A 26,236-nucleotide genomic window follows, 5' to 3' on the forward strand; every position below is an offset into this window, starting at 1 on the left:
TGCTCTAAGACCCCCATTGCCTGACACCTTGGTTCTTGAAGACTTTCCCCAGCAGCTAAAGGGTTAAGCCTGGCAAGCCTGGGGTGCCTGTTTGATTGGTGGTGACTGGTGCAGTACTGTCTGTTTAATTATTATGAAAAGCACCCCTTGGTGAAAGGAATGGAAAGGATTTACTGCTTGATTGGCATTCCTAAGGGAATCCTGAAAAACTGGACATAATAATCATAGGGGTTAATATGTACTGATAACTGTTCGAAAGGTTTTATAGATATTAACTCACTGGACACCCTCAAGAATCCTTTGCTGTGGCTGTTATTATTACCTGCATTTTGTAGATGAGAAACTGAGGCCCAGGTTAGGTTATTTGCCCACGGTCACGTAACTAATACATGGTGGAATTTGGAGTTTGAACTCAGGCTGACCCCAGAACCAGTACTTTTTTTTTTTTTAAGTCTACTCATGGCTCTGACCTTCTGTGAGACTATAAGCAATAAGCATTTATTGGGTTTCTGCCATGTAGAGCACCATGTAAAGTACTGTGAGTGAAATAAAGAAAAACAAGACCTAAATTCTATCTTTCCATAGTTCATCATCTTGCGAATTTAATGGTCAAGTTCCTTTTCTCCTGACATGGACAACATAGGTCCCACATAATCCCTTTCCATTTGATGGTCCAGAGGGACCATTTGATAAACAAACTCCAGGGGAAATATTGGGTGCATAGGACTCCAATTTGATGGTGTTCACTGAAGATCAGAAAAGTAATGTTTTCATAGGTTGCTTTCTGGGACATGAGAAATAGTCATTTACCATTTAATGTAAACGCTTTGGCTTTCCCATTGAGATGGAATATGAATTTAGAATATGAATTTAGAATAAGGTAGACCAACCTGCTCCCCAACCAAATGGATCTGAATATACAGCATTTTTCACCTGTACAACTATTGCAACACTCAGAATTTTAGGATGAGATGTGTGTTTCTGTTTTCAGAAAAAAAAATTATGTCATTTGTATAACAACATAAAGCATTTTTAAGGTAAATGTGATTGGATCCTATAATAAATTTCTTCGTATTCATGCATGGTATTTGATAAAAAGGCAGTGTCCTCTAAAAAGCAAATTCTATTTTATCATATATTCAGTTAAGTTGCCATGACAATAATTAGTGTGATATGTTATGAAAGGCATTCATACAAGGACAGAATGCACGAAGCTGACTCCAAACACATATTACTGGCAAAAGTTTTTCTGTTATAAATTGAAGAGAGATTTTTCATGACAGTTGAGAAATGGAGACCAGGAAGCCAGAAATTAAATAACCTACTCTCTTCTCTGAGATAAGAACTCACAGTTCATGTTTACTTCTGCAGTGTGATTCAACTGGCTGGCCCTGATGTAGTTAGGAAGCCCTCACTTAGCCTCTTCTTGACCATTACACCTTTCGGTGCAACTTTCCTATTTTGTCTTAAGGAAAAAAAGTATAAATAAAATAACATTTTAAATTAAAGATTTAGAAAGAAAGATAACCAGATGGTTTATATATATTCAACAACATTTGGGAATAGGATATCATGAGCTCTGTAACCTGGTTTCAAATCTTAGCTCCAGTCCTTACTGACTGTTAATTAGTCACTCAGTGACTCAGTTTCCCTAACTATCAAATCATCAATAGTATCTATTTTGTTATCTTAATATTAAGACTATATATATTATTATATATAAATATATAAGACTTTATATATGTGCTTACATATATATTAAAATAAATGTTTGCATATATGTAATTAATTGTAAGATATGTAAATAAGTGTACCATTCATTGTTACAAATCTGCCAAATTTTATAGAAATGTGTTGTAAACATTCATTTAAAGTCCTAAAACATGAACTTGATATAGTTGTTTCTTTGACATCTTATGTTATTGGGTTTTTGTTTTTGTTTTGTTTCAGGAAAATAGTTTTGGGGATTTTACATTTCCATTTAATAGCCCCAGATTTGAGACACCTGGGTGGCTCAGTTGGTTAAGTGTCCAACTTCGGCTCAGGTCATGATCTCACAGTTCATGAGTTCGAGCCCCACATCGGGCTCCATGCTGACAGCTCAGAGCCTGGAGCCTGCTTTGGATTCTGTGTCTCCCTCTCTCTCTGCTTCTCCCCTGCTTGCACTCTGTCTCTCTCTCTCTCCCAAAAATAAACATTAAAAAAAAAAATTAAAAAAACACAGATTTAATCATGAAGGGCTAAATGTTTTATATAATTTAAATTTATTTAATTTTGGAATTTTGAAAAACAAAGATTGTCATTTCATTTTAGCTATAAATTTTTTTCAGGTGTAGGAAATTAAAGGATGGATCCAAGGGGGCCATTATTGTTATAGTGAAAGGATCTAATATGTAGCTATAATTCCTCATTGTTGTAATTAGTTTTCCTTAAAGGCTATGTTTTGGATGCAAACTATTTGTTATGCCATTAATTTTTTATCTCTATTGGATCAGGCTTACCTCTAAAAATCTGATGAAAACTATGGATCCTCTCCCCATCCCAGAAAAAATGTATGTACATACCCAGTTCTGAATGTATTTCAGAAGTCATGATCCCCATGAAGCCCACCCATAGACTCTTTCTCCAATCTTCCAGGTCCAGGAAGAACTCCATTTGTGCCTCAATAGAACAGACACTGTGGTTCTGACAGAGTTATCTGGCCTGGCCTAAGTGTTGCGTAGAATAGTTTGGTGCAATAATCTTTCTTGAGTGAGGAAGATGATTGAGATCTATAGAATAAACTTAGCCACAACTCAGGTCTCCTAAGCACTGACCATTTCTCAACTATCCTTCCCCCATAATCAAACATTTTTTTTCTCTCACACTAATTGATTCAACTAATATTAATTGAATACTTAATATGGGCCAAATAATGTGCTAGGTGTTGTGATACACTGAGATATAAGACATGGCCCCTGCTTCCCAGTGGAGAGGTGTATGGATAAATAGACAAATTATAACATGATGTAATAAATGCTATAATAGAGATGTTACGTGTTACAGGAATACCAAGGACGTAGGGCTATAAAAGCTTTGATCTGTCAATAGCAGCAATATCTTAAAATGTTCAATTTGTTAAATCTTTTATAATGGACCAAATCCTAAGTCAAGTTGATCACGGGCAAATCAAAACTAAATTACTCTTCACATGCAATAGTTTAAGGAATGAGTATTTGTAGAGTAGTTACTAACCTACAGAATTAAAATAATTTGCTAAAAATATTGATCACAGAGAGACTCTTTCACTGTCAAATGCATTATAATCACATTTAGGAAGTTAATAGTAAGTCAAATAGATCAAGTTTAGAGCATGCTGAGAAGAGGAGAACCAGTTTTCCTCAGTCTACCATCTGAAAAAAGCATTTTCCTGGAAAGATTTTGAATACAGCTTTCATCAAGGTTGTGGCAGTTCATATTTTACTCCTGAAAACACTGTGAATGAATAAAACATAAGAAAATTTGAATGACAAGCTTGCCTTTAAGAAGTCTTACTGGCAACCACACAAATCTTGAACCTCATCTTTCAAATGTCATTTCCTCGGTGAAGTCATCTGTGAATCCTGCAAAGACAGAACCACTTGCTCCTGGCGGCCAGGTTTAACAGCCTGAGTTCCAGGATACTGTCGCAACTGTTTGTTGGCCTTTGTTCCCCTCAAGAATGTGAGGCAGAGAGACCACTCCCTTCTGCTGCAGACATGAGACTGCTTAAAGACGTCAGTGTCAACTGACAGCACAGGGCTCTTAGCAAGTCTGAGGTGTATTTGACCAACAATTCCTCAACCCAGAGGCCCAGTATTTTCAATCTTAATTTTATTGAGGACACTGAATATCTCAAGGACTTGGAGTGGTATTATGTGGGCAGAAGTTCAGGTGGCCTTAAGAGAGGTTAATTAATCAGACACCACATTTTAGTTCCTGCTAATTAGAAAGAGCTGCCAAGAAGAATTAAAGTGCAATTTGGAACTCATTTTGATTGTCCTTCTTCATGACCCTACCTGAGCTAAAATGTGGAGGTAAAGGGAGAGAAAATCTGGAAGTCAGAAGACAACTGAGCCCTCTCAGTACCTCCACCGAAGCTGGCACAACCCCAAACGCAGTTACTAGGCTCCACAGCATCGCCCCCCAATTTGTTGGACGCTGGCGTTTTTCAAGGCCGAGACTCTCCGGTCATCAGGCCAGTGGAAGCCCTGGGCAGCGCTCAGGAGCTTGTGAATTTAATTTACTCTTGGGATTTGCGAAACTCCAGGTGTTCCTGACCCCAAGAGGTAGTTAGGCGGCCTCTAGTTTTTTCCTGTTCTCCCCACTCCCCTTTGCCTCCCATTTCTTTCTTTCTCCTCCCATTTGCCAGGGAGCTGATTCTTAAGTCGAGAACCAGCACGACAGAATGGGTGGGCTTCCAGGTAGAGAGAGCTGGGAGGGGGTTGGGTCTTTAGTCATTCAACAAATATTGAGTTCACGCCCTGATTGAAGCACGAGCAGTCAGAGCAGAATAGGACACTAGACGCAGCCTCACGGGGAGACAGACACACCAATAAAGGTGACAGGATGATGCTCTAGGACAGGTCTGGGCTGTTGGGGTCAGAAGTCTGTACTTAGAGGTCAAGGACTTCATTAATAAAAATCCACGGGACACAGTTGCCACTCTCCCTTGGGCTTCGGCCTCGGAGGCAAACCCTTCTTGAGACTGTCCCCTACGCTGGGAATCGCGCCCTAGAGTCACAGGCGGCCGGTCCCACCCCCTGCGTCCCCAGTCGTGTTCTCCAGTGGAACTTCCCTAGGAAAAGAGCTGGAGGCTCGAGGTCCCGGAGGCTGTGGCGCCCTCGGGACTCCCCGATCCCACGTTTGCCCGCGTCACCCTGTAGCCCCCACCCCGAGGGGCACCCTGCTTGGAGTGGACCCAGCCGGGTCCTGCCCGACGTCCGCCCGTTGGGGCCACATCCGCCGCGCGCCCCAGCACCTCCCACCGCCTGCTTCGCTCCTCCTCTCTCCGGGTCGCCAGTCCTCCGCTGCAGGTTCAATCCCCGCGGGGACCCGGAGCACGGGGACCCGAAGCGCGGTTGACCGTCTGCCCTTGCAGCCGAGACCCGGCCAGGGGCACCTGCGAGCCGCGGGCACCTCTCGGGGCGACCGCGGCGGGCTGACTGGGCATGCTCAGCAGCGGGGCGGCCGGGCGCCGCGGGAGCCAAGCGCATGCACTCGCGGGGCCAGGCGCCGGCCGTCCAGGGGCGCGGCGCGCAGGCGGCCGCTCTGGCCGACGCCCTGGCCAGCCTGGGCAGGACGCGAGCCAGGATGGCCTCCCTCACGGCATACGGTAACGGCGGGCGATCACGGGCTCTCGGGGCGGCTGGGGCGGGCGGGGCCGGGAAGCCGTCAGAGCATCCTGGAGAACTTCGGGGTTCGGCTCCCGAGAGGGTCAGGAAGGAAGGGAGGGGGCTGCAGCGCGCACTGCGTGGGGCTGGGGGTCCGAAGCTCTGCGGGGTTGGAGCTGCCCGAAACCCGGGAAGGGAGTATGTGCAAAAGGAGTCGGTGGGGGTAAAAACGCCCAAAATTTGGGAGGTGTCTGGGAGCTCTGTGTCTCCAGAAAAATCCCACTAGCTTCAGAGCACCGAAGGGAAGGGAACGGGTGTTAAGTTCGTTTCTAGTGGTGCGAGGCTTGGGAGTTGGGAGGTCTGCGTTCAGTCAGCGCTTGCCTTGTCCCTGACTGACCTTGGGCAAGTTATTTAAACTTTTTTGTTTCTGTATTTCTCCATCTGTAAATTAGAGATGAGAACATCTCCCTGACAGATGCTGTGGGGTTAAAATAATATGCACCAAAATATGCTTTTAATGCAAAAAAAAAAATCAGCTTGTAAATAAAAGTTCCATGGGAATAGAAGGCATCATTCCCCCCCCCCCCACCGTTTTGGGTTAAAAAAATATATATATATTTATTATTATTATTATTATTATTATTATTATTTCTTAAAGGCATTGCAGAGTTCTGAGGAAAGCAAAATCACAGTATGAAGGTTTCCAACTCAGCTAGAAATCCCACTGCACTGGGGAAGCCAACAAGGCTTTTTATCAACATTCCTGCTTGCGTGGAAAAAGCAATTCTCTGTAGACCTTTGTCAGAGATGCTGCCGAGATTGGGTTATAGGAGGGAGAAACTCAAGTAGACCTCCCCCCTCTTCCCCTGGCAATCAGTTGCTGTGATAACATCTAGTTTTGGCGTTTTAAACGCGTTTTAAACGTGAAGCAGATGAGCAATTGTTGGAAAATGTTTTGCAGGGACATCTCCCAAGCCTCGGATTTGGGGGGGCGGGGGGCGGTGGATTTGCTGATCTTTGGTATGGTTGGTATGGAGGCTTCATTCTGCAGGCCAGTGATGTCCCCTGCTCATTTTACCAAGGTTAAAGGAGTCAGTGTCTTTTTTTAACGGGGGATATAACTGTTTAAAGGGATCACTCAGGTGGCTCTGAGGGTTTGCAGTTGATCCTTGTGAACTGATAAGGAATTGTGAGAAGATTACCAATTGCATACTAGTGACTTTTTTTTTTTTAACTTAATGCATCTTCTGCTGGGCTGTGAATTGTTCTTACTCCTGCCACACATTTAACACAGAACATTGTCATTCTTGGGTTACCATCTGGGGATAATCCAACATTCTGATGGTGTTTTAGGCATATTCATTGTCAGGAATCTATTTTTTACACCTTTTTTGATCAGTGATCCATCGTGTTGGATTTCACATGCTACTCTGTGGATACTGTCAGTGATAGTTAATAATAATCAGTTCTTTAAATTTCTAGAAACTTTAAAAGCTTAATTGGGCACCTAGGTAGAGAAAATGAAATCAGAAGAAGTGAAATTGTTTTTGAAAAGCAAGTATATTTCAGTAATTAAAGGAAAAGGGTGGCAGACCTTTTGTTTGTTTGTTTCTTTTTTGGCAACAAAGAATTACACAGGTTTCTCTTTAGGGCCTTTAAGGGAACTAAAACAGACTTAAATATATATATATATATATATATATATATATATATATATATATATATCAATTAGAATTTGTGCTATTTTAAATATATTCTTGACACGCTCTTCTTTCTTTCCATCCCTAATGTGGTGAATACACTTGGCCACAAAGTGCACATTAGTTCTTCAGCCCATAGTAAAGTGACCCAAGACATGACAAGATAAGTTAGTCCATCAGGGTTTCCATTCTAGTGAACAAGTTAAGGAAAAACAAACTTGAGGACATTCAATATATTCCTCACCTGCTGAATGTTGTCAAGATCATTATCTGATGAGAGCTTGGCCCAGTCTGGAACCTTCTACAAATCATCTCTCTGACAACTGAACTGCTTTAAAAATGTTCCCTTTTGGTTCTGTTGGATTTGGATTTAGATATCATGATGGGGGATGATCTAAGATTCTTTCCTGGAACTTATAGGGTTCAATTTTTGTATTCATTTGACTGATTTAATAAATGCCTTAGTCCTATCTTTAGCACAGAATGAACAGTTATACTGTAGACCGTGTGTTTTAGGTTCCTGAGAGAGAAATTTGGCTTATGTATGCATTTCATTAGCAGCAGCCTCCAGTAAACCTCATTAGCTTCCCATCCAAATATGCATTTTTGATCCTGTATTGGAACTTGTTCTGTATTTTAGCATGAATTTTTACTTTTAGACAGCCGTCTAGGCTTATATATTCTGGAAATGTGAAATGAGATTCAGGTAATCAGTAACTGTAATATGCACTCTAACAAATATATGTTCAGTGGATGATGCAGTTTTTAAAATCCTGGATTTTTAATGCCTCAACCTTTTGAGCTCACCACTGATTTTTCTTTGCTTGTCTTTTAAATGGTTTGGGTTCTTATCCACTTTTAGCTCATTATATAACCAAGTGCATGACACCAAGGATGGGTGACAAGTCTCCTTTAGAGAGAAATGGCTGGGACTTGATTTGTTCTTGGCCATGCAAAAGAAGGCAGAGGGGCTATGTTCTAGTCTGAACCAGGAAGATGACTTATGTTTGGACCTGTCAGCTTCGTATCTGAAGAGGCTTAATATGGGGCCCAAGTTGCTTATAGAGCACAGTGGGGGCTATTTTAGGGAAGGTGTCTCTGAGGAGATATTTCAGCAGACATATAAATGAAATAAAGGAATGAACCATTGCCTTATGTGGGGAAAGAGCAATCCTGGCAAAGGGAATAGTGAGAGCAAAGGTCCTGGGGTAGGAATGAGTTTGTCATGTTCAGGGTTAGCTAGAAGGTCAGTGTGGCTTGAGCAGAGAGAGCAAGTAGAAGACAAGAAGGAAATGTAATCAGAGCCAGTATTGTTCTTATAATTATTCTCCCTCCCCCCCCCCCCCATTCCTCCTATCTCTTAAGTTGCTTCTTTTTGGAGTTCTGTTTATATTGATGTTTGCCTGGGTTGTGTCCTTGAGTTTATAATCTTACTCTCAACCATTTGGAAGACATTGATTAGCCACCTACCAAATGCTGGACAATGACCCTGAGTGCAGAGTCAGTCCCTTGGTGGGATGCCTTTAAACTGGGGTGGTGAAGTTTTTTGTATTTTAAGTAGAAGTGTGGGGTATGCTGGGACATAATAATGGTACTTTATGTGAATTACCTTAGTTAAATCTCACAACAACTTTTAAGAAATTCGTCCAGTGTTAGCCCCATATTCATTTGAAGAAATCGAGGCATAGATAGGTTGAGGAACTTATTTAACCTCACATAATGAATGGGGAACCCCAGTGCAGATTTAGAGTTTGACTCTGGAGCCTGGGGTTACTGTTAATTAGGAGGAGGAAGGAAATGAACAAATGTGTGGATAATTCCAGGCAAAAAGCATGGCTTGAGCAAAGGCCAAAAGACAATGGGGGGCAGACGTTCAGTACTGGTAATTAGAAGAGGAAGCCAAGCCTAACCATGCAACATGGAAGTTAAATGGGGCAGAGAGCATACGACATAATTTCCCTTCGTGCGACTTCGTCTTTATTTCGGTGACTCCCCAGTGGAACTCACCAGCTCAGAACTTCTTTCTTGTGTGTGCTATGCTTTTATACTTAGCTGTTGGCTAGACTTCTCTAGTTGTATGCCTCTCTGGCCTTTCAGCTTAGCTCAATGTGTCCAAAGGAGAATCCGCCCCCAACCCCCCCCCCCCCCCCCCCCCGGCCGTTACCTGTTTCCCATAGAATAACTCCAGCTCTCCAGCTGCTGAGCTCAAAGTATGTGCCAGGCTCTAGCCTGGACCTAGGAGGGCCTGAATGAGTGAGATCTCATTATTTCTCTCATAGATGGCAGGATCAGTTAGAGGAGACAGACTTCTAAACAAAAATTATAATGCAGTATTGTTGTAGTGGGCGGGGGGAGGCTGGGAGGAGTGAGGGATAGGTCAGGAATAGCTCCCTGGAGGGGATGATGTTAAGAGGCTAATTGGGAGAAGGAGGACATTCCAGCAAAGGACAACAACATGAACAAAGATAAAGGGGAGAGATGGCAGGGCGCATAAAGGTAGCTGTCAGGACCACATGTTCCTAGAGTGTGACAACCTGGAAAGGTTGGCAAGGACCATTGTGTTCTATGTAGGCACCTAGGCCAGACCCCTGGGAATCCTCTTTGACTCCTCTCTTTCTGGAACATACTAACCATAATACCTTGGGCAAAGGGATTCACCTCCTGTGTCTCAGTTTTCTTATCTGTAAAATGGGGTCACTGCAATAGTACTTGTAGGTGCATATGTGTGGTGCACAGTGAGTACTCAGTAAGCATGAGCTGTTACTATCGGCTTCTCCTCCAGCTGATATACTCTCAGTCACCAAATCCTGTTGATTCTTCTTCGTTAACATATTTCTACTCTATTTTCTCCTCTTTCTGCCCACTGTTCTTATGTTAGTGGAGGCCACCACCTTTGCAGTAGCAGCCTCCCATCTGGTTTCTCTACCTCTAGTTATAATCCCTTCTGGTCCCATTTGCAAATCTGATCCTGTATTCTCCAGCTTAAAACTTTTCAGTGGCTCCCCTCTGCTTACAAGTCACAATTTAACCTTCCTTGTTTGGCAAATAAGACCCTTAAGGAGCTGACCACCCTTCTCTCTTGTGGTCCCAGCACCCCACCTTTTTTGGGACACCAGTGGTTTAGCATGTCTGATTACATCAGGCTTTCTCAGGTGTCTGGACCTTGGCCCATGCTCTGAAACACACCTCCCTTCTCCTTTACAACACTCACTCCCCTTTCCCTTGGGGATGTCTCAGGGTAAGTCCTCTTCCACCCAGCTCTCCGTTTTGTTTTGTGAATATTCCCCTTTGTGGGTTGTAAAATCCCAAAGGACAAGGATGATATCTTTTATCTTTGAATTCCTGGTGCCTAGCACAATGCCTGAAACATAGTAGGTGACCAGTACTGGGGTGTCTGAATAACTGCATAGACTGTGTCAGGGGGCAATACACTGTGCACAAGTTTTTAAAACCTCATTTTCCTATTGCAAATAACAAGCAAAATAACTTTAAGAGGAACAAGCAAAAGACCAAAAGCGTCCACACCAAAAGCATGTGGTACAATCAGATGCATGCTAACTGGAACTCATGCTTTATTTACAAAATAAATCCAAGGAGGTATTTGATGACTTCTCTTGTTTTTGCCCTCCACCACCTGGCATGCTTGTTATTATGCAATCCAGACACTCATGGTCAACATTGATTAGGATCCTTTTGATTAAAAAGCTGCAGCAAAGCATGTACGCATTATTCTTTCACCTTCAGCCTTCACATTTTAAAAGTCTCTTTCTAGGGTAAGATTAAATTAAAATTTTATTTTGATCCTGCGAAGAAACATCTTAATCTTTTCCTTTAAAACATTATGTTCTTTGTAATAGCCACATGGAGTTTTCTATTAGAACATAGTCCTAGACAAATAGTTCACAGCTACTAAGGAAGTTTCTAGAATAGATGTGTTTTGTGAGTGCTTACTATGTGCCAGGCACTGTTTTAGGTTCTGGAGGTAAACAAAAAACAAAACAACAACAACAACAAAAAGCCCGTTTTCATGAATCTTACATTGTACTAATAAGAAATGGATCTTTACCTTCTGGAAAAAATGAAAATAGAATATAGGCTTTTCAACACTGAATCAAATAGGTAATGTGGAAAAGAAAGGAAAGGAAAGGTTTTCTCTAATTAGGGTTCATGAAAGGGCTTTTGTCACTGTGGAGACTGTGAGTGGAATCAAAGGGAAGCTGAGCTAATGAGTATCAGGCACAGTGTTTAAAATTCAGGAATGGTGATTAATGTATTTGAAAGCTTACTAGAGGCTTTGGCAGACATTCATTGTGTCTTCTATGCATTAGGCAGAGCCAGGCCTGTGGGCACAAGATGAATAAAGGATGGCCTTGCCCTCCAGGAGTTTGGGTCTAGCGCAGGTCTTGTGGGGGATGTAGAGGCTGCTACTACGAGTATTGTTACAACTAGTACCTCCTAGCGCTGTTGCAAAAGTCACATGAAAGAGCAAATGCAAACATTTTATGAAAACCTAGAAAGCCCTATGGCAATTTAGTATACAGCACTATGATGTGTTGTTTTTATTGCAGTAATAAAGAAATCTGTTTTTATGGGAAACACTGTGTTGAGTGGAAACATACTTTCTACACTTGGATTGATTCCTCAGCACCTTAGCAAGACCTCCCAAGACACCGGTTCCTACCTGGGACCAGACTGTCTACTCTATGTGGTGGGCAGGCAACACTTTTCGAATGAATGAATTTCAGTCACAATATAAAGGAGGAAATTGAAGCCCAGGGAGATTGGGTGGTTATATGGCTGGGAGGAAAGAGTGGGTCCTGAATATTAACTTTTCTGTAAGCCTATAAAATATACAGCAAACATGGAATAAATCACAGCACTATTTCTGGGGAATAGATATATGGATATGTACACACACGTATCATTTTATACATAATTTTTTAACATTCATTTTTGAGAGACGGAGACAGAGCACGAGTAGGGGAGGGGCAGAAAAGAGGGAGACACATAGGCCAAAGCAGACTCCAGGCTCTTAGCGGTCAGCACAGAGCGCAACGCTGGGCTCTAACTCATGAACTGTGAGATCATAACCTGAACTGAAGTCAGATGCCTAACTGACTGAGCCACCCAGGTGCCCCATCATTATATATTTTTAATAGTACGTTCTGTAGAACGCTTTATAAACAATTTAAAGTGATTTAAAAAAAATCAGCTGCAGTAGGCAGCTGTAGCTCCTGCTACACAATGAATATGTATTTTGTAAATTAAATAGTATTTCCAGTGCACTAGCATGGATAGTTATTAATGGAATTGTATGGTGAGTTTGTTTTTGTAGATTAGTAGCTATGCATCATTTAACTGTTTGGTGAATTCTTGAGTTTCCTCTGTCCATGTGTATAAGCAGATTTATGATATGAACTTAAGGGTTTAGTGAAAACATTTTCTTTCCTTTTTAAAAAATTCCCTTCCTTTTGATTTATTTTTTTTTTTGGAGAGAGGCTTTCCCAGACTTTGTGGATTCCAGGGGAGGGCTTTACCTCAGTCTGGAGTCCCTCAACCAGCAACGCTGGCACCAGCTGGAAGTCTATTCAAAATGCATTTGTCAATTATATCTCAGTAAAACTTAAAACAAAAAAGGAAGAAAAGAAAGAAATGTAGATTTAAAGGCCCACCCCAGACCTATGAAATCAAGATCTTCATTTTTTTAAAGTTCTTCATTTTAATAAGATGCCAAGTGATATGCAATATTAAATTGTCCTTATTTTTACTAAATTTTTGTTTGCTCCACCAATCAATTATTGTGTGTTAAAATCTCTCCTTATGATAGTGGAATTTGTCAGTTTCTCCCTGCAGCTATTAACTTTTGCTTCATATATTTTGAGGTTGTTTTATTTTGAGCACACAGATGTTATCTCTTCCTGAAGCATTGAACCTTGAACCTTTTATCATTATTTATTGACTCTGTATACTTAATGATGCTTTCTGCCTTAATGCTTTTTTATCTAAAAATAACATAGCTACTCTGGCTTTATTTTGGTTAGTATTTGCTTGCTTTATTTTTTTCTTATATATATCTTGTACTTTTAACATGTCTGTGCCCTTATATTTGGGGCATTTCTTTTGTAAACAGCATTTAATTTTTTTTTTTTTTTAGAAATTCTTCTCACAATCTCTTAAATAGCAAATTTAGACCATTTACATGTATTGTGATTCAAATATATTTGAACTGAATTCTACCATTTTACTTTGTATTTTCTCTTTGTCTTATCTTTTATTCCTGTGCTTTATTCCAATTTCCTTTTTCTAAATTAATTAATTTTTTTTTTTTTGTGCTAAATCCCCTCTCCCATTCTTCCCCACCATCTGTCTCTCCCTCCAACACAACAAACTGGTTTGGAAATATAGTCTATTTCTGTTGTTTTAATAATTGCTCTTCTAGTTTCACTTAAACCATACTTAACAAATTCTACACTTATTCATCATAGTTTTTTAAACTATGAATTTAATGTATTGACCTCTCTCCTGAATAGTTCTGAGCACCCAACTCCTGGCTCCTATACTATTATTATTCAGTATTTTAGTTTTATTCTTTGTTTTTAAATTTCCCAAATTAGGTATTATAATTATGATTTTATATTGAGAGTTTTGTTTAGGTTTGCATACATATTTCCTAGAATTCCACAGTCAGTGGAAAGATATAAATAGGCTCAGTGCTTTCTTTTCCCCCTGTGGTTAAGATGAAAGTAAGATAGATTGCGTATTGAAATGGGTGAGGTTTTCTTTTTGTTGTAACAGCATTCTGTTTATGAGTATAACCAAAATAATTTGAGATCAAAAAAGTGTATTAATTTTGCCACACGTTTCTGATAACAGAAGTACATAAGATGATGTCCACCTTGTTCCCTGGGGAACCTCAGTGCTTAGCACATCAGAGAAATGACTATCACAGATATAGCACCAGATACCAGAGGACTCTACCTAACCCAGCTTGCAATAATAATCTGTTCTCCTTCTGTCTTCACCTCTGCTCTCATGTAAGACAAACATGGGTTTTAATTCCAGCTTTGTGACCTCTCAGAAGTGTGAGTTCTGCACGTTCTGTAATTTTGTGAACCTCTAGTTCCTGATCTGTATAGTGGCATAATCATACCTACGTAATAAGAGTTGTTTTGAAGCTTAAATGACCTAGGGATGTAAATGAAATAATCAATGTTTAGCATAGTGCCTGGTAAAGGTCAAGTGCTCAGTAACTAGTATTATCTGATTCTACCACTGTCTCATTTTCTTAGATATTTTTTTTTTCAGAATTTGCATTCCTGGTTTGCCCTGTCATAATTTCTGCCCCTCTTTATTTCTTTAAAAAAAATTACTGTGAGTTTTAGTATATGTACAGGGAGGGGGGAGGGAGAGAAATTTATAATTTAACAAATAATTACAAAATGAATACCATGTGACCACCACCTAAGTCAAGAAGCAGAACATTTTCAGTACTGCAGAACCCACCCCTGCTGCCCATACTCTCTCCCAAATCTAAGTTGCTTCTTTTCCACCAAATGGAACCACCAAATGCTAATTAATTTGTTACTTTTCTTTTTTTTTAATGTTTTATTTATTTTTGAGAGAGAGACAGACAGACAGAGTGTGAGCAGGGTAGGGGCAGAGACAGAGGGAGACACAGAATCCAAAGCAGGCTGCATGCAGGCTCTGAGCTGTCATCACAGAGGCAGACATGGGGCTCAAACCCATGGACCATGAGATCGTGACCTGACCCTAAGTCAGAGGCTTAACCGACTGAGCCACCCAGGCGTCCCTCTACCATCCATGTTACTTATCTTTACCATCCACATATGCATCTGTAAACAATTTAGTTTTGTTGTTGACACTTCACCAATAGAATCACGAATTGTTTTTTGGTTGCTTCTTTCATTCAGTATTGTGAGATGGATCTATAATATTTTGTGTAGCTTTACTTCATTTATTTTCTTTGCTATATGGCATTCCATTTTATGGATATCCTCATTCTTTTGCAGTATAAAATAAACATTAGCTGACACTAATTGAACACTTTCTGTGTGTTGCCTTATAGGGTAAGTGCTTTTATTATTTTCATCATACATATGAGGAAACAGAGCCTCATAGAGATGCAGTAATGTGCCCAAGGGTTGGAGCCAGGTGTCTAATTTAGATACTGACTCCAGAACCCTCAAGGTTTATTAATCTCATTCATAGTCTCAAGTTTTCCCACTAGTTAACCTGATTCTTTTCTCTAACTGCAATTGGTTCCTAAAGGATTAAATGGATATTTAGCCCTCCAAAAAAATCTAGCTTTTTTGTTTTAATTCCTGTACAGGGGAAACATCTTCCTTTCCACAGAGTCATCTTGTTCCATAACTGCCACAGGTCTTTCTACTTTTGCCTTTTGAGTCTCTTCAAAATATTGCCACCAAATTGTGCCCTAGTTTTACCATTCAGCTTTTGTTCAAATTTCAGTTGTTTTACCATTAAGTTTTATTTACAGCCTCTTTCCATGCATTCATTCCTTATTCAGGCATCCTGCTTCTTTGTTGAGTACTAATTTCTAAGTATGCTTTTCTCCTTCATTTCTTTTCTCTTCTCCCCATGCATAGCTACTTCTGGGCTTGTGAATCTCTTTCTCTGTATATATTTATTTATATATCACCTTTGATGCCATTGACCTTATCCCTTGCAGGTCTCCTTCCTTCCAAAAATCATTTAAGGACAGATCATTAGTTAAGGGTTTATGAAGAATTAGGAATGACAACTTTAGAGTAGCTAGGTATTTGTTAGGTCTGGATTTTGTTGATTCAGCTGATTCCACAAATATATACTGAATTATTTGCTAACTATGCATTTGTGTAGCCTATTTATTTTTATTAACCATATCACATCACCTCCCCAACCACCACTAAAAAAAAAAAGTGAGATAAGCATTATTGTCACTGTCAGGTAGAAACAGTCAACAGCTCAACCAAGTTGTAAGAGTTTATATGCAGAAGAACTGGGCCAACACTGGCCTGCGGATTCCCAGCCCAGTGTTCTTTTTGATCCCAGCCACCTCTAATGAAGTTATGCTAACAAGAAGGGGAAATGGTCATTTTTTATTTTTTTAATTTCATGAATCTTTTTTTCTTTCTTGCAACCAATGAACATGTACTAAAGATTCACCTGATGACAGGCACAGCACTAAATTCTGGAAATTACAAATTGAATAAGGCATGGGTATGCTCTTGACAAGCCCATGGTTTAGGGTCCATGTCAACCAGTGCAGTCTTGCCTGCTCAGTGCTGTTGGGGGCGTGTCTGATGCTCAGGAAGCAACTTACAGAATGGAGATGGTCTGGGAATGTTTCTTAGAGGATGAGTTGGCCACATGCACTTACTAAAATTATTTTTCCCCTGTTAAAATTAGTTTAAATTTTACCTCCCTGTTTGTGGACATACAGTGGCCTTTATGTGGCTTCTGAGGGCCACCACCATTTCTCTGCCCTCTGGCTCACCATTTGCTTTTTTAATATTCCCCAAGTGCTTTCAAACCCCAGGCATATAGGGACGTCCCTGCAGAAGCCTCTCATTTCCTTCTTTTCATCCATGTACCTGCTATTATTTCCTCCCAAGAGTGTTTACATATAAAGCTATCTTTTCTACCAATCCATATTGTGCTCTCACTAAAATCCGACTCTCAGAATGTTTCTATAAACCCTTCTCTTGGAGCACAACTGACTTATTCTTAGTAATTATTTATTTCCCTGAGACCATTTGTAGATCAGAGTTTCAAAGTTTTCCTAGTATTACATACTAGGAAATACGTTATTACATAACGTATTTAAATAGTTCTTTTAGGTCAGTTTTGTAACCATGATCATAATAACTGTCGTAACCTGAAAAGTTTTATATTAGAAAATATATATTTATTTTGATATTTGAAAATCACTTATTTGTGCCCTGCTGTGTTTCATAAACAATTTGAAATGTTCTGATCTCGATGTGGGCTCCATTCTGCCTCATACTGTCGTGTGACCCTGGTGCCCAGAGTCTCAGCCTTTCCATCAGAGAATAGGGTTGGGCTGGGTGGGGGGTGATGACTGCCCTGTCCAACCTCATGCGTGAGGTGATGTGGATGAAAATGCTAAGATGCTATGTCAGCGGAAGCTTTGGGTTTCTTTGGCTCCTGTTCCTACAACATTTTCTGTTCACAATTGTGAGGAATTCGGTACAGCGTGTTGTACTTTTAGCTCTGAAGGGAGCTGCATCCACGTCTGTGGTATCCACTGGGACATCTCCCATGGCTCGGCCACCCTCACTGCTCATCAGGATTATTACAGCGGCCTCAGAAAGGAGTCTTTTGCCTCTCATCTTGCTTCTTCCAGTCTGTTCTCCACATGGCCTCAAAGTGACCTTTCTAAAGTGAAAATGGGATCCTGTTCTTTAGGCAAAATCCAAACTTGTTAACATGGTTTATAAGACCTGTCGTAGTCTAGCTGCTGTGCACCTCTCCTTCTCTTCCTGTGCTCAGCTGCTAACTCAGGAGCCTGTTTGTGGCCTCTGAGCCTCCAGACATAATGAAGCCTCTGCCTGGATCTTTCCCCTCAGTTCCTCCCTCTTTGGCTTAGTGAGGTGGTACTCATCTTTAGGTTTAATTTATATGTCGCTTCCTCCCGGAAGCCTTCCCTGCTACCCTCTCTAGATCAAGTGTTCTCTTGACTGTCTCTGCACTTCAGCATCCTTTGTCACCCCCCTTACAATAATAGTGGCATCCAACTGAAATTGCCTGTGTGGGGCTGTCTGGATTGTTGGCTGAACGTTTCAAGTGCCTGGCACTGAGCACTAGGTAAGTACCAATGAATGAACTGATAAAGGAGTATGAGACTGCCCAGAACAGGGAGCTGGTTAATCTACCAACGGTCATATATTTACACTGTGTTCGTGGTGTCTATCAGGATGTAATCCACTGTCTCTTATTTTCTTAACAGACAGAGATGTGAGCAGTGGGAGTTATAACCTTTCCTCCGCAACGACAGGCAGCTACTACAGTTGTGTCAGCCAGATCACCATAGGTGAGCAATTGTGACATTTTGTTTTATAAAAATTATTATTGCCTGGAAAGGCCCAGGGTAGTATAATAGCAGGAGTCTGTGTTTCCAGAATCAGAGCAAATGCTTGCGGACTTTCTTGCTGGGGCACCCTCTTGTGGATTGTTAGTGCTTTTGCATGGATATTGCTGGAGGCAATGTGGTTGGAAAAGCTAAAAAAAAAATCCCCACGTTTTCCCAACGTTTCATCATTTACTTTAACTCTTTAACTTGTATATCACCTGATTATTATGTACTTGATATTAAAACTGACTTTTTAAGATTTATATTTAGCTATTGCTGCTCTTGGCCTTCGACATACATTATTTTGCTTAATCAGGACTGTATGAGGAAGGTATTATTACTTTTCCATCTCACAGATGACAAATTCGATCTTTACCATCTAGCCAATAATTAATGTATCCATGGTTTCAATCCAGGTGTGCTTGACACTAAACGTTCATGCTCTAAAACACTATATCATCGTTTCTCAAACCTTAGTAATGTGGACACCTATAAAAGCAAATAATGATTATGAACCTCTAAAATTGGTTTAAATTATTTTTATTATAATAATACTTAAGTATGTTCAAACATAAAACTAAGTATAAATACCTTATAGCCATACCAATGGCCATACAAATCAAATTGAATTTATAAATAAAGTTTAAAACACTGTAAAGCAAAAAATTACAAATCTATCACATTAATATTATAGACATCATTATTTTGCCAAAATACAATCACTTCTTGTAATGCAATGTGGGACTGGCTGCAGCAGCATGGGATCTTTGAGTTGAGTACAACTTTACTGCTACGTATTTATGATAACTCTGGTCTGCCCCCACCTTTCTCTGTTCAACTCACTGTGAAATCTCTGCTAATGCTGGTGAGGTTATTGGATCTTCATTTGGTATGGATGCACCTTGACATATCCATCTGTCTCGTTTTCTCATTGAGTGTACCAATTGGTGCCAACTTGATGGAAACACAAAAACAAATCTAGGCACTAAAATTAAGTGGTAGAACTTGGTCTGCAATATGCATCTATTAATTTTAAGTGATTAAATTAGATTTTAAATGAAAAATAAAAGCAGTTAAAAAAATTCTTGTGGAGAGTTCATGGACCATGGTGTGAAAACACCAAACAACCTACAGTGACATTCCTAAAGACATTTGTTGAGTAGTGGGAGGTTCAGAGCAGGAGGATGACAAGATGAATGCATGGATGAAAGAAGGGATTTTGATGGTGAACAAGGTGGATTTCATGCCGGGCAGAGGATCTCACGTCATAATAGAGTAAGTAGCTGTGACTTTAATTTTGACTTGAGACAGTAATGAACTTGGCAGGTGCGATAAAGAGCAGGTCTGGAGGGAGAGGTGTGGGAGAACTGGCAGGACTAGTCATTGACTGGATGAGGGAAAGACAGAAGTGCCCTGAGACTTTGATTCAGGGTGACAGGGAGTCTGAGCCATCTCTAGAAATATAGCAGTCAGGAAGAGGACTTGATGGCTACTGCTTGGATGTGGTGGGTTTGAGGTGCCTGTGAGACTCCCACCTCAGAATGACCCACAGGAGAGAATGGGCAGGAGATGAAGATATTGGCATTCTCTGCACAGAGGAGTCAGTAGAATTTTTCCAAGAGGATGAGATTATAAGAGTCAGTATATTGAATGAGTGGAGGGCCAGCTCCCAGTCTTGGAGGGAAGCATAGTTAATAGAAATAATGACAGAGGTAGGAAGACCAAGTGAGCATGGTTTTTGGAAAGCCTAGGGAATTTCTAGGAGAGGCTGAGGAGGGTTAGAATTCAGGGACTGCCCTGGGGACATCCCTGATAGCCACGGCAATGGATGGTGGGAGGGAAGTCAGGTTACAAAGTTTGGAATAAAGAGTGAAGAGCTATGAATAGAAACTTATCTTTTAAGACACTTGTCAATGAAAGTGGAGGGTAAATAGGGAGGACCACATGAGAGCTTTCTCCATGCCAAGCTCTCTTCTAGGTACTTTTTCTGTATTTACTCATTTAATCCTCACAAAAATCTTACGAGTTAGATGCTGTTATTTTCCCCATTTTTCAGATGAGGAAACTAAATTCTAGAGAAGTTAAAAAGTTCCTGGAAGATGCATGGGTAGTAACAGCTGGGATTTGAACCCAGGTAATCTAGCTCCCATTAGATGACACTCTTGTTATTTGCCATGGGCCTAGTGCCCTTTCCTGGTCTTTTTGGGTTCCCAGACCCAAGTTCAGTGTGTGTGTGGGTACCCTCCCCCCACCTCCACAGTACAAAGCGATTTTTAGACACCAGCCCAGTCTGAGATTTCAATTCAATTCTTACACAAAAAGTCACCTTCATTAGTAACAAGACATCCTTGTCACTAAATTTTATGGCTCTGAAGCATTTTCAGGTACTGTGTGTGGATGAAGACCAAATATATCTGGAAAATATATTTTGGCCATCTCAATGACCAAGTATATATTTATTATAAGTCATCATATTGCACCTAGTCTAGTCAGCTTCGGCCACTATGTCAGCATGTTATGGGTTGAATTATGTCCCCTGAAAAGATATGTTGGAGTCCTAACTTCTGAATGTGATCTTATTGGAAATAGGGTCTTTGCAGATACAATCAAGTTGAGAGGAAGTTATTCTCCATTAGGGTGGGCTTCTAATCCAGTAGAACTGGTGTCCTTGTAAGTAGAGGAGGAGAGACACAGAGACACACAGGGAGAACATTATGTTATGATGGAGGCAGAGATTAGAGGGATATATCTGCAAGTCAAGGAACACTAAGGATTGCCAGCAACATCAGAAGCTAAGAGAAAGGCATGGAACAGATTCTCCCCTAGATACTTCAGAGAGAGCACAGCCCTGTCAACATCTTGATTTCAGACTTCTAGCCTCCAAAGCTATGAGAACAAATTTCTGTTTTCTTTTAAGCCATCCTGTTTGTGGTACTTCCTTAGCAGCCCTAGGAAACTAAGATAGCAAGTCTTACTGCCCTAGGGAGTCGCTTCTGAAGGGGAGGTGGGTATGACACTTAGTTTTCTCAGAAGGTGATGGGGTAACTGAAAGGCTTTTAAATGTTGCTTCGGTTCCCTGACTCAAAGTGGCTGAAACCATAAGGAAATTTATTTCACATAACAGGATGACCAGATGCAGGCCTGCCGTTAGGACCAAATGATTAAGCTATTCAGTGATGTTGTGAAAGACTTTCTCCCCTTTGCTTTCGTGGGAGAATTTATCTTAGTGTGGCAGCCATCTGGCCACCACAGTTCCAGGAATTGCATTCAGACACAACAGTGATCAGAGGGAGAGGAGCTTTGGTGCCTTCCTCAGGCTTTGACTTGAGGAACTGCAACTTCCCCCTGAAGCCCTCAGAGACTGCTCCTATCTCATTGAGCAGGATTGGGTCACATGACCACCCTTGAACCAATCATTATTCAGAGGAGATGAGCATCTCTTTAGATGAATCAGAGTTCATGCAGAGGAAAGAGGAGGATGTCAGCTTGCCCTGAGTGCCATGTCTGGGTAGGGGTACCCTCAGTTGCCAAAGTGGGACTCTGTTGGGAGGAAGGAGGGGGATGGATTCTGCACAGGCGTCAGGCAGTGTTCACTTCCCACAGTCTGTCCAGTACAAAATGCTTTTTGCACTTTGCAATATGTATAGTAAAGGCAGAAAATAATTAACAACCGTAGATTCCAAAGCACTCGAGGGAGGACAGATCTCTGGATCATCCAGAGATGTTCTTTTTTTAAAAGCTCTTTTTGTTCTCTTTCATTTCCTGCACTACAGTCCTTCTCCTACAGAATACTCCATTTAAGAAAATAGCATACTCGTGGACTCCCTGTTAATAGTTCCTTGTAGGAACCTATGTCCTGCCAAAAGAAAAATTGCCAAACAAACAAACAAAATAACCACAAAAACAACTAAGAAACAGAAAAAGACTCCTTCTGAAATCTTTCTATTTATCCATGAGACTCTTGGATAATTCCTTATATTCTGGTAGTGAACTCCTGGAGAGATTAAATTGAGAGATTTAAGAACTTCATAGTTAATTGACATTGTTTCCTCAAAATAGTATATAATTTTTGAGTGTTCCTTACATGTCTCTCTTCACAATTTGGGGTGATATGTTGACATAAAACTCCAAGGGAACTGAGACCTTTGCTCCTACCCCACTGTCCACCAAGGGATAGGATAATGGGTGAGGGAGAATGGGTTGGCTACCAATGTGGACATTTTCTATTACTTGCCTCTTAGACATTTGGGTGCCAGCTGTTCCCCTGGATGGTTCCTTATCCTCTCAAAATACTTTGACCTCATTGCGAATTTAGGCTGATCCATTTATACTCCATTATAATCATGCGGAAATGATCATAGCTAATTTGTATCAATAGCATGAATTAAAATATTTGCTAATGAACTCCATTTCTGGAGTAAATGATGTGGTGATTTTCTGAACTAAAAAAAAGAAAAGGCTTGTTAGCTATGTGAATGATGCCTTTTCAAAATTAAATGTATACTATTAGTCAGCTATCATTTTAGAAAAGAAATGGTAAAATCTGAAGTTGAGGAGAGTGCAGAGTTCCTTGGGACTTTTAAACATAACATTTCTGCACTGTGCTCTATTCTGTATAATGACTCCAGAGGAGCTTAGAAATGTGGAAAGAGAAGAGGGATTTAAACAAAGTTTCTGAATGAAGGATCAAGGCAAGGAAAAACATGGTCCTATTATTATTCTGGTAAAAGGATTCTCTGGTGCAAATAGAAGGTAATACGTCTTCTAGTCTTTAATAAAAACATAATGGAACATCAAGTTAAATGGAGACTTCTGGAATTGCATTCTATGGCCCAGTAGTAGGAGCTGTGGGAGAGTACTGATCACACAATAAACAAATTTGCATTAGAGATTTAGTCAACAAACATGGTCAGGGCAGTTCTGGGGTCACCAGCATTCAGTTTAGTCTTAGGTGACTCTGGCTCCATTGCAGTTCCAAGAGCTCTCACTCAAGAGAGATGCTCACCTTCGTCACAACATTCCATGTAGTGGAACTCACCTTTTAGGAAGGTGACTTACCAAGAAGAGTCTAAACAATCCAGTAGGTGAGTTCTCAGGTTTGTCACCATTTCCCTTTCCTGGAGTATTCTGGTCCATTAGGATTTGCCTGTGAAACATTGTTCAGAAAAGAATAAATCACCTAAGAGTGATTTCTAGGGGAATGGGCCCCATTTCAGGCCCAGAATCCCTCTTGCTACCTGCTCTATTAGCCAGACGGGACGGCTTAGTGGTCGTGAGTCTTACTTATCTTCAGTGAGCCTGGGCTTGAATCTTGACTGTTAACTTCTGTGGAGCAATAGCTCAGACCTTGGGGAAGTAATAATGTCCTTTGGCCTCAGTTTTCTTATCTGTCAAATGGGAATATTAGCATCTGCCTGACATGGTTATTGTGAGGTTTAAATGAGGTGGTGCTGGTAGATCCCTTAGCACAATGCCACTAAGTATTAGACAGTATTGTAATTTTTAGCAGATTTATTATTTTATGACAGTGAAGCCGGTTGTTTATTCTTAGGTCTCACCCATGACTTCTACGTGGGTAACTACCATGTTGATGAGTCTGGTCCCATTTCCCCTGATCCTTATGTTCATTTTTTTCCCAGCTACCTGCCAGACATCTCCATATAGATATTTCCACCAAGGCTCAAACTCCTCATTTCTAAAAACACGCTCAATCTTCCTGATCCCTTGCAAGGCTGGTCATCCTGATTGCCACAGTTAGGCTGAGGAAATGCACCATTCTATTTGCAGTGAGTCTTCTCTGACATCTTGCGAGTGAGAGACAGAGCTCCCTGGTGGCCCCAAACCCCTTTCTTTTGTCAATGTCATGTATTTCTCTGGACTTGTTTTCCTTTCTTGCAGCCAACACTTCAATGTGGCCCCTTAATAATGCTCCCCTAGCCTCTGCCTCTCAGCTTTTTGCATCTTCTTCTTGCTGTTGACATCTAGGAACTCAGTGAACAGTGGGTATCTACTGAGTGCCAGCTCTGAGCCTCGCCTTGTGCTAGGTACTGATGGGAGATGAGGGAGGGAAAGAGTGAAATAGATGTTGGGAGGAGTTTCAAAGATGACTAAGACACCCTCTAACCTTGAGGGAAGCTCAGTTCATGAGGGAGCCACACATAGAAAGAAAAAAACAGTTTTCATTAAATGTAGGCAGGGACTGTTTGACATATGCCTGTGTTTAGGTGGTCTCCAGCACAGTGTGGGCAGGCTGCCCCAGGCACCCTCATCCAGGCTTCGGAATCTACACAGGTGTCCTTCACGTTACCTCTTTTGGGCTTTCTTGATTCCTCCACCTGCCGTCCCCAATTTGGACTTTCTCTTCCAACACCTCAGTCCCCAGACACCAATACTCTTTAGTGAGCCTTCCTTCACAAATGGTTAAGAAAGCTTGGAGATGTCAGAGGAGGCCTCCTCGAAGAGATAACGACTGGAGCAAGAAGGGACAGATTCTGGCTGCTTTCTCTGCCATTAGTTTGATTATGGAAATGCTCACTTCACAAACTCTCAGGGATGTTTTGCTTGCCAAAATATTTAGTTTTCTTACATTGGCATTTAAGACCCACACTGTCCTGTGTCAACCTACCTTTCTAGGTTTTTTTTTTTTCTGGATTATACTTATATTCCTAAATTCTGTATCTATGTTGCAAATGTAAAGTCCTGCAGAAGTCAGGTGTGTAAGACAAATGAATGAAGCAGCCTGGGGGTAAGATATTAGGGAGTGGTGGGGACTGTGGCAGATGGGAATCCCCTTATTCTGGCTGAAGAGGACAGCTACTCTAGCTGACATTTGCCATGTGGGGATGTGGTCTTCTCTTAAGGAGAAGATCAAGAGAATTTTTCAAGATAAGCCAGAAAGCTGGATTTCTCTTGAGAATTCTCTAGCCTTTTATTGTTGTCACTTTTAATTTGAGTTTCACTTCAAATTAAGAAAAGTGTGGTTAAATAAAACATATCTGCAGAACAGATCTGTCCCTCTATTTCCTCTGGCCGCTAGGTTGCCACCATTGCCTATAAGGCCAATACCACCTTCTCCGTGACCTAGTCTCTCCACTCAGAGGAGCTTTCTCCCGTGAGACTGCGGTGACATTTCTGTCCTGCTTTAAACTATTTCCTTCATCTTACTTTGTACTGTAGTTAGTTGTGGTTTGGGGGAAAGAACATAGATTTTGGAGTCAGACAGATCTGGGCTTAAATTCTGCCTCTGGCATTTTCTGGCTACTTGACCTAGGGCAAGGTGAGATCCAGTTTCCTCATCTGTGAAAGTGAAATAGTAACAGTCTCCTAGTACTGTTGCTGTGAGGATAGAATCACTTATGCAAAGTACTGTATCTAGCACATAGTAGGCTTTCAGTTATTTTTCTTTATGAACACATGACTTATCTCCTTTATTGGATTCTTAGCTCCTTAAGGGCAAAAGCTGGACAACCGCACATAGCATGTGCTTACTAAACGTATGTTGAGCAGTGAATGATCTGGTAAGTGTAATGATTCCTCCCTGTTTATTAGTAACATGCATCTTTATTTCAAGTGGTATTCAATTTGACTCACAGCTAAGACTTTTGGGGAATACAAAAACAAATATGGTATGAGGCTTTGCTTGCTGTTTCTAACCGAAGGTATGTGTCTCGCCAGGTTATGATGTTGCTGGGCCTGTTGCAATTGGGCTCACCCACTGGAAAAATCCATACGCACAAGGCAGACCCACCCTCCCATCAGATCTGCCTCTCTTCATCTCCAAAGATGCGGGCATCCCTGTGTATCACCGATCCCTCACCCGCAAGACTGAGCTGCCTACACCTTTGTCTTGCCCAGCCTCACTGTCCATCACTCCAGTGCCTTCTTACAGCAGCAGCAGCCAGGAAACCCTGAGTCAAGACACGACAGGTAACAGTGTTGGCTCCCTGTTGGAGATTCAGAACTCAGTGTATTTAAAGGTTCCTTCACACATTTGCCTGTTGAACAAATTACATCTGCATTTCTGCTTGTGTGATGCTGTAGATTCCAACAATTCCCCCATGTTCACTGGCCTT

At 41.1% G+C, this 26,236-nt stretch overlaps 1 protein-coding gene across 3 annotated transcripts in view; it reads left to right on the forward strand.

The window, feature by feature from the left end:
• Positions 1-4,835: 4,835 nt before the first annotated feature.
• The window catches only part of ANO4 (anoctamin 4), a 412,471-nt gene continuing 391,070 nt past the window's right edge, over positions 4,836-26,236 (forward strand). For all 3 annotated transcript variants that reach the window (XM_027071002.2, XM_027071003.2, XM_027071004.2), the window contains exons 1-3: positions 4,836-5,353; positions 18,042-18,125; positions 25,839-26,090. In XM_027071002.2, coding sequence (XP_026926803.1) covers positions 5,233-5,353; positions 18,042-18,125; positions 25,839-26,090 — 457 coding nt within the window. In that variant the 5' untranslated portion in view covers positions 4,836-5,232. The remainder of the gene's footprint in view (positions 5,354-18,041; positions 18,126-25,838; positions 26,091-26,236) is intronic.

The sequence above is a fragment of the Acinonyx jubatus genome, chromosome B4 (genome assembly GCF_027475565.1).
Source record: "Acinonyx jubatus isolate Ajub_Pintada_27869175 chromosome B4, VMU_Ajub_asm_v1.0, whole genome shotgun sequence".
NCBI classification, from domain to species: Eukaryota; Metazoa; Chordata; class Mammalia; order Carnivora; family Felidae; genus Acinonyx; species Acinonyx jubatus.